At 42.2% G+C, this 15,176-nt stretch overlaps 1 protein-coding gene across 3 annotated transcripts in view; it reads left to right on the top strand.

Annotated features, from left to right (window-relative positions):
• The window catches only part of UBXN7 (UBX domain protein 7), a 43,319-nt gene extending 28,442 nt beyond the window's left edge, over positions 1 to 14,877 (top strand). For all 3 annotated transcript variants that reach the window (XM_068280461.1, XM_068280460.1, XM_068280462.1), the window contains 5 exons: positions 545 to 635; positions 720 to 847; positions 7,285 to 7,717; positions 11,602 to 11,681; positions 13,262 to 14,877. In XM_068280461.1, the coding sequence (XP_068136562.1) occupies positions 545 to 635; positions 720 to 847; positions 7,285 to 7,717; positions 11,602 to 11,681; positions 13,262 to 13,423 (894 nt within the window). In that variant the 3' untranslated portion in view covers positions 13,424 to 14,877. The remainder of the gene's footprint in view (positions 1 to 544; positions 636 to 719; positions 848 to 7,284; positions 7,718 to 11,601; positions 11,682 to 13,261) is intronic.
• The last annotated feature ends 299 nt before the right edge of the window (positions 14,878 to 15,176 follow it).

Raw genomic sequence — 15,176 nt, 5'->3', positions numbered from 1 at the left:
CAGGGAATTGGCTTAGATAAAAAAGCAGCCTTCACCTCCTGACTTCATCCTGTAGGGTTTAGGTTTACAGTGCTCAGATATGTTGCAGAATAATTCTGCATGTCAACTTGCTGCCCATACATTTCTATGGGGCTCATAGTACTGCACTATGCAAACTTCCCGTTTCAGATAAGATAAGGACACAGACCAGAAGGCCTGGCTCCTTCTGGAACAAAGTTAGTTTAAATTGCACTTTGCGTGTATCCTTTTTGTCCTTAGTGGCCTGCATCTGTACGTAGTAATTCTCATGATTTTATGGTGTGGTTATTCGTTTTCTTGTTTGTTTTGATTGTGTTAGTATTCTGACATATTTTGCCTTTCATTTATATAATAAGAACTGACAAGTGCCAGCTGTAATAAAAGCTATACCACCAGTGTGTTCTCCTTATGCTTTCTATATACCTATTATAATGAACCCTCTTCTGTCAGGCCCCCACTACAGGTCTGGTTTCATGAATTGCACTTCCTAATGTTAATGAAAATGTTGTGTTGGTTGTTTGCCCAGGTGTACCATGACAGTGAAGAAGGGCAGAGGTACATCCAGTTCTACAAATTATCAGACTTTCCCTACGTTTCCATTTTGGATCCTCGTACAGGTTAGTATTTCAGACTGAAGAGCCTACTGCACTCTCTCTGCCTGCTCCATGTTCTCTCTGATTTGTGTTTCTGCTTGTCAACAGGCCAAAAGATGGTTGAGTGGCACAAATTAGATGTGAATTCCTTTCTGGAGCAAGTCACTGGATTTTTAGGGGAGCACGGGCAGCTTGATGGTCTTTCTAGCAGCCCACCTAAAAAACGACTGCGTTCCGTAAGTAGGCACTCTGTGCCCTTCAATTTTCAACTCCAGTTTATTATTATTATTATTATTATTATTATTATTCTAATTATTATCTCTATAAAGCTGACATCTTCTGCAGTGCTGTACACAGTATACATATTGGCTTCAATTCATCAAGCATTACTGCATTTGGTAATGCTGAAAACAGCAGACTTTACGGAGCACTTAGGAAAATGTCAATTCATTAAATCTGTTACCGCATGAAAAGCTGAAATTCCTGAGCAGTGAGATAAATTACCGACTTGTACTTAACACATGTCAGCAAATGTCAGTAAATGTCAATTCATCAAGGTTACAGAATTCACTAACGCATTCGGTGATTACCTCCAGCTCTCCTCTGTCGGTAACCAGCTTCGAATGCTTTCTGTGTGGATCTCCCCATGATTACTTGGAGCAGGCAGCCTATAGAAACAGGCGCTGTCTCCTGCAAGTGCCGCTGATAGGTTGGGCAGGCTTCTCCCTTGGAACAAGCTTTTAGACCCCCCAGGCAGTGAGCAGAGAGAGCGGAACAAAATATGTATTCCTGGCACCCTTCGGTGGAGTAACCCTTTGAGTCCCTGTTTGAAAATGCAGAGATGCTAGTGGTGAAATCACCAAGCATGGCATTTGTAATGTCTCCGGGAAGTTCATCTAAGTTGTGGCAATTAAATAAAATGTTCAAGACTAATGGACAGATTCAGAGCAGCAGAGGCATGATGACAAACAGTAAATATAATAATAATCCGAACATTTGTATAGCGCTTTTCTCCTGTTGGACTCAAACTGCTCAAGAGCTGCAGCCACTGGGGCGTGCTCAAGAGACCACCCTGCAGTGTTAGGGAGTCTTGCCTTGAACTCCTTACTGAATAGGTACTGACCCTAGTCAGGATTCAAACCCTGGTCTCCCATGTCAAAGGCAGAGCCCTAACCAGTACACTATCCAGCCACTACCAAATGTGCACATCTAAAGGGATGTCAGGAAGCCTCTATTGTAATTGTTCAGGCAGCTTGTAACTACACAGAGACACTCCAAGCTGCTCCAGCTACTCTGCTGTTATCAAACAGCCTTTGATGAATTGAAAGCTTAGTAGTTCGGTAACTTAAGGAACATCTACTGCACATGTGAAAATATTGATGAATTAGCACACACAAGTGTAAAATACCGAATGCGGTATTTTTTAACTACTTGGATTTTGTTATCGAACAGCCTTTGATGAATTGAAGCCATTGTTTTGTCACTTAACCTCCTTGCCGGTTATCCTGAGCTCAGCTCGGGGTAACCTGCCGCGGAGGATTCCTCAGGCCCTGCTGGGCCGATTTGCATAATTTTTTTTTTTATACACGCAGCTAGCACTTTGCTAGCTGCGTGTCACTTACGAGCCACCGCTCCGTGCCGATTCGCCGCTACCCATTGCATTAGAGGGTGCCCCCCCCCTTGAGACCCGTGCGCTGCCTGGCCAATCAGTGCCAGGCAGCGCTGAGGGGTGGATCGGGACTCCCTCTGACGTCAATGACGTCATCGCGCCCGTCGCCATGGCGACGGGGGAAGCCCTCATGGAAATCCCGTTCAGAACGGGATTTCCGGATGGGCATATGCGGCGATCGGCGCATATGGGGGGACGCCGCAAGGAGGGGGGAAGCATGTAGCTAGCGCTAGACTAGCTACATGCTAAAAAAAATAATAATAAAAAAAAAAAATATGCAAAAAAATACCCTCCCTGCCGTGCGGAGCAAATATTTATAACGGCAGGGAGGTGAAAGAGGAACTCCAGTGAAAATAACGTAATAAAATAAGTGCTTCATTTTTACAATACATTTGTATAAATGATTTAGTCAGTGTTTGCCCATTGCAAAATCTTTTAAATCCCTGATTTACATTCTGACAATTATCACATGGTGACATTTTTACTGCTGGCAGGTGATGCAGCTGCTGTATGCTTTTTTGGCAGTTGGAAACAGCAGGAAACAGCTATTTCCCACAATGCAACAAGGTTTACAGACAGGAAACTGCCAGGACCATGGTCCTCAGAGTTTCTTGTGGGAGGGGTTTCACCACAATATCAGCCATACAGGGCCCTCTGATGATCAGTTTGTGAAAAGGAATAGATTTATCATGTAAAAGGGGGTATCAGATACTGATTGTGATGAAGTTCAATTCTTGGTCACGGTTTCTCTTTAACTGTCCCTCAAAGGGGCTCATAGTCTAATACCAGCCATAGTCATATGTCTACGTATGTTTCGAGTAGTGTATGTATCATAGTCTGGGGCCAATTTAGGGGGAAGCCAATTAAGTTATCGGTATGTATTTGGGATGTGGGAGCAAACTGGAGTGCCCGGAGGAAACGCACGCCCGGACGGTGGAGAACATACAAACTCTGTGCAGATATTGTCCTTGCTGTGGTTCGAACTGAGGGCCCAGCACTTACAAGGAAATAGTGCTGCCCAGTTGTATGTCAGTTCTGTTGATTCGTTCCTGAACAAAGACAAAAGTCAGTGTAGCCCGCAAGACAGAAGCAGAGTGAAACCTGATATGTGATTAGTGCCTTTTTTTATCCATATAGCACTAACATTCTTTGTAGCACTGTACAAAACAAATAGTGGGGAGCACAGATGCATGAGTAGTTCAACACCTGCACAGTTGATGTGTGTTTGACACATCGACAATACTGGTACATGTTCATTTGATAAAGTACAGCAGATAAGAGAAACACTAGGGGGAGGTACCTGCCCTTGTAAGCTTACAATCTAGAGCAGCCTTTCTCAATCTTTTTTGACCCGAGGAACCCTTTGGAAAATTTTCAAATCTCGGGGAACCCCTGACGTATATGTATGTATGTCTGTGTGTATGTATGTATGTTTATATGTGTGTGTGTGTGTGTATATATATATATATATATATATATATATATATATATATATATATATATATATATATATATATATATATATATATATATATATATATATATATATATATATATATATATATATATATATATATATATATATATATATTATATATTTTTACCCTATATTCAAATTTAGCCCATTTCCCCTCTATAGTATGGCACCTGTGCCCTCATTATTTAGCGTTTTCCGCTGTGTCCCCCTTAACAGGTATGGACCCTTTTGTCCCACTTGTTAGAAATTATGGCTCCCATGTGCCCTTATTAACAAGTGTGGCTGCTATGTCCCCCCAGTTTGTTTGGCTGCTATGTACCACTTTTCTGTGGTTGCTTTGTCCCCCCTTTCTGTGGCTGCTTTATGCGTTTGTTCGCTGCTGTCTCCCCTTTCTATGGCTGCTTTGCCCATTTGTGTGCTGCTTCCCCCCCCCCCCCCCCTCTCTGTGGCTGCTTTGTCCCCCGTTTCTGTGGCTGCTTTGCCCGTTTGTGTGCTGCTTTCTGCCCCCTTTCTCTGGCTGCTGTCATTGGTGTCAGGGAGCGCAGGGAAAAAAAGACCATACTTACCATCTGAAGTCCTTTCCTCCTTCCTTGAAGCTGGGATCCTGTTACAACTCCTGCGCGTGCCGGAACTATAGAGCTGGCTTCAGGTGATGCGGCTGCTTTATAGATCCATCCGCCGCATCACTCGCAGCAGCATGAAGGAATCCTTCTGTTCTGCTGCTGCAAACCTATGGAGAAGCGGGACTATAATGTCCCGCGGAAGTGTCAAATTGACACGGAACCACTGTTGAGAATGGCTGATGTAGAGGATAGCAGACCATGTTTATAACTAACAAAACCTCCATTTCAGATTTTCTTGGCTTTTTGTATATATATATATATATATATATATATATATATATATATATATATATATATATATATATATATATATATATATATATATATATATATATATATATATATATATATATATATATATATATATATATTTATATTTAGTTGGTCAAATGTATTTCTGGCAGAAATCCTTCCTTAAAGTGAACCTCCGGACTAAAAATTGACTCAGCAGCACTGACCAGGCTTGGTGTTTCTTTAACAGTTTCACAGCATCAGAACTTTGTTTCTCTTACACAAGCCTCATTTTTAGCTGCACAGAAGAAAACTGCCCGGACTTTTTTCCCCTGATGCTGTGCAAAGCATGATGGGATTTCTGATTTTATTGTTCTCGTTCTGTTGTTTTGGTGCAATTTTTTTTTTTACATTTTGAATTTGACATTTGAAGCCTAGTGTGTGCAGCTGGGAGGGGTAATCAGGACACAGGACAGTTGGAACTGTGTCTCCTGCTCCTTGTCACCTCCTTTCAACCAAAAAGATGGCTGCCCCCATGACAAAGATGGCAGCCCCATGAATCACAAACATTTGCCTGTTCTTTTAAAACAGGGTGGGTAAGAGATTATATTACCTATCTATTCTAATTAACATAACTAATGTAACTTGATGACAGTATGTTTGTTTAGGCTGAAGTTCCCCTTTAAATCCCAAATCCTTGGGTTAGAAAACTTTGGGAAATTGTTATTGCTTTGTGTGTCCCTATTTGGCTAGATTATGAATTGCTTCCTGTCCCTGGGACCCGCTTAGTGCTTTGAGGCTTTTACATGACCACTGTTAGTAGAAGTGGTCAATGAGATGCACATTTTTCTAGGTGTCCATTTACTTATTTGGGGGGCGTCTTCCAGCCCCTGAAATCCTCCTGGTCCCTTCAGCCATTCCTCCACTTTTCCCCTCCGTAATCCAGCCAACTGAAGAGTCGGCCACTACACATGTGCGGAGCCAGCCGCGCATGTCCTCTATCGCGCTCCCACCGCTGGGAGTGTTCTCACTAGCAATTTTTGCTTACTTCGCAAGCGCAGAGTGCTCCCGGTTACAGGATCGCGTTGGAGGAGGCATAGGGCCATGCATCCAGCTTTGGATGGGGACACCGGAGGAATGGCAGAGTGCAGGATGACAGCAAGGGACCAGGAAGACTGCAGGGGCCTGGAAGAAGCCCCAGTTAAGTAAATGGGCATTTTTTTTTTCTACTTAATTTTTATAATTACATTAAAGCGGTATCGTCACCATAAAAATCAAATTTCAACAGCAACTGGTCTGAGTGTATTCAAAACTTTCAAAACTTTTTCTGCTGTTATGATTTGGAGTTATCACATACTTAAGGAACACTGGCCCTTTAGTAGTCGTGCCAATTAATTGCATGCTCGGGGTTCTTTTTATCTATAATCTATTCCTCCTCTTCCCTTTATTTCCCTGCCAGCTGCTTATTTGAAACCTAATCCCCTACTCACTTGTGTTTACAAGCAAGGCTGAGGTGACTCAGCGATTGGAGGAGACAAGGAAAAAAAGTAAAGGGCAGAAATGACATCACGAGTTAGCCTTAACTGTGGGCAAAAGACATGGCCCCCACCAGGAACAGAATTCTAGTAATTTACTATATTCACTGATATCAAAACGTGGACAGTACAATACATGTGTTATGTAAGCAGATCAAGTATTTATCTACTTATATATGTGTTTTTTTCCCTGGCATAGTATGGCTGATCCTACTGCTTTAAAGGAAACCTAGTCAGTGATTCATTCTCCCACTATCTACAAAATTGTCTGTCACTCTTGCACTGTGGAAGTCTAGGTCATGGGCCTCGATTCATCATTCTCTTTGAGATAACTTTTTCCAGTTTGTTAAATTACCGAATTCGAAGTTTAGCGATTTCTAGTTGTATTCATCAAGGTTTTTCCTCATTCGGTGTGAATTCGATAACAATTCGGTAACCATTCGGTAACGTGTCGATATTTCCATTTTACAGTGGTACTTTAACACAAGGCCATAAGATTCCCATGGAATTGTGGGTAAAAGGCAGTCCTTTGAGCACTACGCAGCAACATTCTGAATAGGGCTTTACACCTGGATCAGGATTCTGGAAGTGGTTGGGACAATCCCACAATTTGATAGGAGCCTTTTCTAAAAAATTATAGTGCAGCTAGCAAATTAGTTAACCCTGACACTGCCTGTGTTCTCTTACAAGATGATTTAAGAGAAATGCAAATGTCGTGTTATAGCAAATAAATTTATTCTCTTACAAATGTATATGGTTGCAGACCTTATTCTTGCCCTTCTGCGCCTTTGAATCACTCTCAGCTGATACATAACCACTTCAAATGGCTCCATCTTCTCTGTCAGCAATGATCTGACAGGAATAACGACAGAGCAGTGAAGGAGATAACTAATCCTAAATGTAACGCTAAACCACGCCCACTTTCTTTTTCATGAATTGCACTTTATTCCGTTTTAGCGAATCGTTACCGAATGTTCGCTAACAGCTGTAGATAACTTTGATGAATCCTGAAATGAAGTTAACAAATTCGGTATTTTACCAAACTGTTGTTAACAAATTTGCTAAGTGTTGATGAATCGAGGCCATAGTCCTAGAATGAAATTCATTGGCTGACTGTTGTTGTTTGTTCCATTTGCAGGAGAGCCTTATTGACGCAAGTGAAGAAAGCCAGCTAGAAGCGGCTATACGTGCTTCCTTGCAGGAAACCCATTTTGATTCTACTGCTGCACCACAGGCTTCTCGATATGAGGAGGACTCGGATCCTGAGCTGTTTTCTGACAGTGAAGAATTCATCTCTGTATGTGGATCTGATCATGAGGAAGAAGAGGAAAAGCCTGTAGAGACATTGCCAGAGCCAGAGACTTGCAGTAGTAAGACTAAGAAAGCCACATCTAAAAATTCTAGTCATAAAAAAGAGGATCAACCTTTGCCTGTAGAAGATTCTGTGGTGGAACAGGGCACATCAAACCACCAACCACCTCTAGAAAAACGTCCCAAACCTCAGGCTGAATCTCATATACAGGAATGTAGCGGTAACTTAGACCAATCAGAAGACTGCCCAGATAGCAATGGTAAGTGCTTTACTCTCCTCATATGAAAATGTATACCAGCGCAGTGGGGTAGATGGACCTGTCTGCAGCGTTTAGCCAGCTAGTATGAGACAAGGCTTAAGCCATTAGAGATGGTGGGCAGAGAATAATGGCAATGGTTCCAGGCCTGTCCTGTGCAGCAGAAGGAAAATCACAGTTAAGGTGGCCACTAACGGTCCAATTACTAACGAAAAATTGTTCAAGCAATCAGAAATTCTGATGGGCACAATCGATTACGAACAATTATAAAAATAGTCGTCCGATTGGATTTTGATCAAACCAAAATTTGGATTTTGTAGTTGGTTGTGATAGGAAGCAAAGATTGGATTGTTGATGGTATAGTGAACAATTTTTCGTCCAATCAGAATTATCTGATTGCTTGAACGATTTTTTTGCTAGAAATTGGATAGTTAGTGGCCACCTTTAGAATGGGTGCCTATCTGAGGTTGACACCTCATTGCTGTGTGTGCTGAAACAGTTGTAATGATACTTTGCTATATCTATGTACTATAAGAGCACACCTTAACTATTTCTCCAAATGATATCTTGTGTTTTGCCACTCGTGTTACTTTGGTATTGGTAATACTGAACAAATATTTTGCAGGCAAACTGTATGATGCTTGGATAGCCCTAGAATGCAACATATACCCTCTTCAGCTGGCGGGAGTGCCATGCTGCTTTATTTAAAATAAAATGAAAGGAGAAAAACTTGGGTGGTGGCTGGGAAGTTACAGTGTAATGTACCATGCGGTTGAGTGAGCTCATGTGTGCACCAGGGCTGTGGAGTTAGCACAAAAATCATCCAACTCTCACTCCTTAGTATATAAGGCCCCGTTCACACTTGCGTTTTGCCATGCAAACGGACCGGATCCTGATCGGATCAGGACCTGGTCCGTTTGCATCAGGCTGCCATCCGGATCCGTGGGCAAAATATAGCGAAATTTTAAGAAAAAAAATGTTGGGGGTCTGCAGAAGGTGCACCTGTAGAATCAGGTTCCTCCGCTGTAGGCCTCACCTCCACCTCCGACATTCTGCCAAACAGCTCCAGCACGTCTGTCACTGCTGCTCCACTCCAGATATGCTGGGCCTATGTGTCCCCATCCGAAATGGCCGCTTGGTTACGCATAGGAAGTGGGGTAGAACATCAGGTTTTTGTAGGCAGTGTGTTCTGTGCCTTCCGTTCTCCATTGGTTCCGGATGGTGCTGTCAGGTCCGGGTGCGTGGGCCGGAGATCCGGACCCAAAAAATAGCGCATGTTGGAAAAGAGATCCGGCTCTGGTACGTACGGACCGGACGCGTGTGAACGTCCACATAGACTTTACATTGCTATGCGGAACGTACGTTCCGTTTGTACAGTATGCGGTCCGGATCAGATCCGGAAAATCCGGATAGCGAACGCTAATGTGAACCGGGCCTAACACCATGGACTCTGACTTAAGGTACCCAAAATTACTCTGACTCCACAGCCCTTGCAGGGCCAAGGAGTGGGTACAAAAATCATCAGACTCCAACTCTTATTCCTCAGTTTATGAAGCCACCAACTTCAGGTACCCAAATATTGCTCCAATTCCTGTCACAGGCATATGGAGTATAGTCCATTTGCTTACTTGCCAACAAGGGCAGGGAAGCAGGATGAACATTGGTCCACTTTTGTATTGGCCACACAAATCAGTTAGCATTTTTTCCATGACGTCATATTTTTCTTTATAGCGGATCCAAGATGAAAAACTATAACAAGTAACTTTCCTACATATCTTCTCTGAAGTTAAGATAGTTTACACAGCAAATCTATCTGCAAACAGCTTCAACAGTTTATGATTATTTCTTCCTGTCTAACAATGAGGGCAGCCATGTTCTGTTTGTGTTCATTACACACAGGAAATAAATATGGTAGCCTCCATATCCTTATCACTCCCACCTCGGGTTCCCTTTAAGCATAGCAGCCGGTGAACTTTGGTGCAAGATATTGCCAATTACCAGTTAGAGTCAGAATATAATAATAATCATAATAATAATCCGAACATTTGTATAGCGCTTTTCTCCTGCCTGACTCAAAGCGCTCAAGAGCTGCAGCCACTGGAACGCGCTCAAGAGGCCACCCTGCAGTGTTAGGGAGTCTTGCCTTGAACTCCTTCCTGAATAGGTACTGATCCTAGCCAGGATTCGAACCCTGGTCTCCCATGTCAAAGGCAGAGCCCTTAACCAGTACTCTATATAGGGAATATCTCCACGTCTGACTCTACCTTACCTCTCCACCACTTTATCAGCTAACACTAACCTTTACATCCGCGCGTAACAGAAACTTCCCTCCCCACCATCGTACCGCTTAACCCTAACCCTCAGTGCTTGGCTATACTATAGCTGACTCCTGTTCCTAAAGTCCCGTTCCTGCTGCCATCTGTTTTTTATTGCACTATAGCCGAACTCATGACTGATCCCTTTGCTCAACCCAGCTGCTATTATTTTGTGTTCATATAACGTTAACATCTCCTGCAGAACAGTACAGAGTATATAATCTTGTCACTAAGTGTCCTTCAGAAGAACTCATAATCTAATCCCTGCCATAGTCATATGTCCATTGTAGTCTAGGGCCAATTTAGGGGGAAGCCAATTAACTGATCTCTATATTTTTGGGATGTGGGAGGAAACTGGAGCACCCAGAGGAAACCCATGCAGACACAGGGAGAACATATCTGTGCAGATGGTGCCTTGGCTGGGATTCGATTGTGACATAGCAAAGTGAGAAGTTTGAAAAATATAGCTCAAGAAATTGATACTTGCCATGTAATTGGTTCATGTTATGTAAAGTAGTACCGTAGGGGGGGGGAAGAGTTGAACTTACATTGGGCCAGTGTCGCAAATTCCGACAGTGTACTGGCGGCAGGGACCGGAGCATCGGTGAGTGGTTGCACAGGACACCTGCGGGTGTGGGGAACCGTTACAAGCCCCATGTAAGTCCAGCTCAGAGGGAGGTACTGCTTGCTTGGCCACATTACATTATATCCCAAAATGTAATGAGGCTAAAGGGGCCCATACACTGGTCGATTTCATCGATCAATGCTATAAAATCGATCGATCAGAAATCGGTTCTTTCAAATCAGCAAATTGATTGATTTGCGTTCAATTTTGATAAATTTGGGTCAATTTGATCTGACAGGATGGAAAATCTAGGTCGATCTGTTGCTGGCAGCAGATCGATGGCCCATAGAGTTGTGTTGGATCTAATGGTGCAATAATGCATTTAAATCGATTTTCAATAGATTTCATTCTGAAATCTATTGGAAATCTGTTCCTAGTGTGTGGCACACATCAGATTCCTGTCAGATTCAATTTGACAGGTATCTGACAGATATCTATCATGTCCTTGGTGAACTATTACACTTTCTGTATTTGAAAGACCATTACTTAACTTTGCGTCTGTTGGAACATAAAAAAACACATTTTTTTACTGGTTATGGAAGTAGAGAATTGTGATGGTCTCCTGCAAGCTACTGTAAACAGGAAGTGACGGTTTCTCCCAAACAGCTTGTCACTTCTTCACAGGATTTAAAGGAATTCTGTGTACTCAGTCCATTGCATTTTGTGATAAAGCCAGGAACATTTTTTAGCACATAGCTATGAAATTTTGTGGTGTTAATAGAAAACGGTACACTACAGTGAAGCAGATAAAAAAGGTGCCAAAGACGCCCTGTTAAAAACTGCACCGCCACTGGCAGTATTGTTAAAAGCTGTGATTAGCTGCTATAAATGGTGACTCTCGAGCACACTTTTTACCGGGCACCTCTTCTTCTTTTTTTTTTTTTTTTTTTTTTTTTTTTTTTCACGGCACTGCAGACCGTTTGATCATTGCTTTATTTCTATTTTAGGACCCAAGGCAAAACTAATGTTACGGTATCCTGATGGCAAAAGGGAGCAAATTACGCTACCAGAGAAAGCCAAGTTAATGGTAAGTATGGATCATATCTCATAACTTTACAGCAATCCTCCACAGTTCACTTCTATGAAAATTAATACATATAACGTGTATATATATTTAAAACCACATTATCTTGTCTTCCACAAGATTGGGGATGATTTATCAAGACACTTGCAAGGAAATCTGAAGCAGTTAACCATAGCAACCAACCAGGATCTATGACTGGAATAGGCACTGGTCACTCTGGGCAACTGCTTCAAATTTTTTTGCAAGTCATAAGCAATCCCCAAACTTAGTACAGTTGGCCACTGGGTTACTGCAGTCAGAGTTCAGGAAGAGTGGGTTCAGCCACAAACAGCCAAGCAAATCTCGCTTATTGAATTTAATAGGAACGTTTTAAAAGCTGTCATTCTCACAGTTTATTAAAATTCAGAAAACGTGGGAAGATCCTGCACAGCTAATCACATTTCAGCACTTTATTTTAAATGGGAATATTTAAATTGCAGCCATTCTTAGATTGTTAATGGTGGAGTCCTCAAACTTGGCCCAGTTGGTCACAGGGTGATTGGGGTTGAATCAGATTGGATCAATCAGATCAGTCAAATCATGCAAATGAGCAATTCGGTTGCACCAATAGTAATGGCCTAAACTGATTGGCACAATCGTGCAGTTGGATTGGACCAAACTAATTGGCCCAGTCATGCAATTGGGGATGGCGCGTGGACTCCTGCCCCACGTAGTGTAGCGAGCACTACAGGCTACTATCTATAATTGTCAGTCTAGGCATTGTAGTGAAATAGTGTTTCTTCTAGAACATTCACAAATACAGACAGATCATCATCGTCATGGGCAATAAGGTGAAGGGTTAGCGTTCTTGATCGTAAGAGCGAGGTCATTTCAATTCTGTAGAAAGACTGAAATTGTTTGCTCAAAGTATTGATAAGAAGAGGTGATTACCAAATATGTCCAATAAGATGCAAATTATGGAATTCTTTCATCTCATTGACCATTTCTAGTTAAGCAAACCTGAAGTAAAAAAAAACTTCTGAGATAATGCATTGTATGTGTAGTACAGCTAAGAAATGGAACATTGGTAGCAAAGAAAAGAGTCTCTTATTATTTTCCGGTACCGGAAGAGTTGAGAAACTTCAGTTATCTATGGAATAGAGCTTCTCTGAGCTCTCCAGTCTTGTTTTCTGAAGCACTTAAACAACCACGAAACAGCGACAGGTTGAGATGAGGTTTTACTGCAGGAAACTATATAACTGAAAATAATAAAAACGACTCTTTTCCTTGCTACTAATGTTCCATTAATTATCCATACTACACATACAATTCATTATCTCATTTTTTTTCCGCTTAAGGTTTGCTTTAAGCTAAGAGGGGCAGCTGTCTGCTCTTGTACAGCTTGCAATCCTAACTGCTTATCGCTTGCATGGGCTGCTTTGTAGACCAGTGCAGATAACGGTTTCATGACACTGCTGGAAAAAGGGATTGACAGACCTGATTCCCACTATTTACCTGATCAATGATTACAGTAGCATTTAACAGACCCTTTTTGTGTTTTCATGACTGCTTTTACATCTGTTTCCATTTTTTTTCCCCGCCAGGCTTTGGTCAAGCATGTTCAGAATAAAGGCTACCCCAATGAACGATTTGAGCTGTTAACAAACTTTCCACGACGAAAACTGTCACACTTGGACTATGATATCACATTACAGGAAGCAGGCTTGTGTCCTCAAGAGACTGTATTTGTACAGGAGAGAAATTAAAGACTCTGTTAAGTCCCCCAATCACCTTTTGTTAGTTCATCATTAATATATTTTTGGTCCCCCTGTTTGTGTCTTACTGGTTCATGTTGCTTGGGAGCGGAGCGTTGCAGAGATGCACAGGGCTTACTCAGAACAGCCCAGAGCTGTGAAGACACAGAACGGTTGTACGGTGCAGTACAGTTCTCTCCACAATGTCATTTCACAAGCCTCCTCTGTTTCTATTGGATAAAGCAGAGCACAAGCCCCTCCTCTGCAGGCTTCAGGTACTCCCGCCTCTTTCAGGAAATTGATAACCATCTGGAAGATCATTTTTGTGTAAAAGCTCCAAGGATATTTTCCAGACTGACTGTTATTTATTACGCTTCACTGCAGAGCCTGCAGAAATGCTTTTGTTTATGTTAGACCTCTGTCATTTACATTTTTATTTTCTTATTCCAAATAGATCCAATATGGATGACCATGCACCTCAATTTTTTTTTTCTTTCTGTCAAACACCGTTTATTGGCAAAGAACCTAAGACAATCCATGCTGTTTTCTCTCAGTAGAGGCCAGAGCAGCCAGCATTCTTGAAATTGCAGCTGAAATCTTGCAAGTTATAACAGGAAGCCTAGCCATACACTCTGCAATTCTATGCCTCTGCATTTGAGCTATATCACTCGGATGACTCCGTCATCATCACTAGTAGCGCAGCCTAGATTTACATATATTTCAATGCAGGGATGGATACATTAATATGGAATTCAAGGCCCAGGCTGTACAGTGAAGGAGCTGCTCCATTGATTACAATTAGACACTCAGAAGGTAGATGCCAGCTGTCATTTAAATGACAACTGAAAATAGAGGCATATGGAGGTTGCCATATTAATTTCCTTTTAAGCAATACCAGTTGCCTGGCTGTCCTGCTGATCATCTTCCTCTAATACTTTCAGCCATAGACCCTGAACAAGTATATGCAGATCAGTCGTTTCTGATTAGCTGCCTGCTTGTTTCTGATGTTATTCCGACACTACTGTAGCCAGATAGGCCAGCAAGGCTGCCAGGCAACTAGTATTGTTTAAAAGTAAATAATTAGGGCAGCCTCCATATTCTTCTCACCTTAGTTATTCTTTAAAGAGAGCCCGAGGTGGGCTTATGAAATAAAAAAAACTCAGCTACCTGATCAGGGAGGCTGAGCGGATCAGGTAGCCTCCAAAACTGGCCCACTGGGTCCTGACGCTGGAATGAGAGATTCATTCTTTCATTTACATCATGGGGGGGGGGGGGGGGGGAGGCAGGAAGAAAGAGCTGTCTAGTGGCACCTGTGGAAATACTGCATGAACACCCCCTACATGTTTAACTCCAAGATAGCGACAAATATTGTCTCTATTCTCGGGGCTATAGCGCTGCGTTTGCCGGTGTGGGGACACAGGCATGTCATGACAGGGACCACGCCTCTGTGTCCCATCTGCCCCCCCCCCCCCCAAAAAAAAAAACACCTCGGGTTCTCTTACATGAACTTTGGGCTCAATTCACAAAGAACTGTTTGGTAAAAATTTCATGTGAGGTAAATTAACTAGTTTGATAATTCACAAAGATTTGTATTTCATTCGATAGCTTAAAGACTCGTGCAGTATTCATGTGGTATTTGATGGATTCTTGCATTGCATGGAAGCCAGATCTGATACCACAAGCATTCTTTATTATTCTACAAGTAAAGGGTGTGTCCAAGCTGCATGAAATTTAACAACAAAATTGTATCAGTTCAAAACCATTA

Source organism: Hyperolius riggenbachi, chromosome 4 (genome assembly GCF_040937935.1).
Source record: "Hyperolius riggenbachi isolate aHypRig1 chromosome 4, aHypRig1.pri, whole genome shotgun sequence".
Classification (NCBI taxonomy): domain Eukaryota; kingdom Metazoa; phylum Chordata; class Amphibia; order Anura; family Hyperoliidae; genus Hyperolius; species Hyperolius riggenbachi.
The sequence above is the reverse complement of the archived record's forward strand: the minus strand, read 5'-3'. Positions and strand labels throughout refer to the sequence as shown.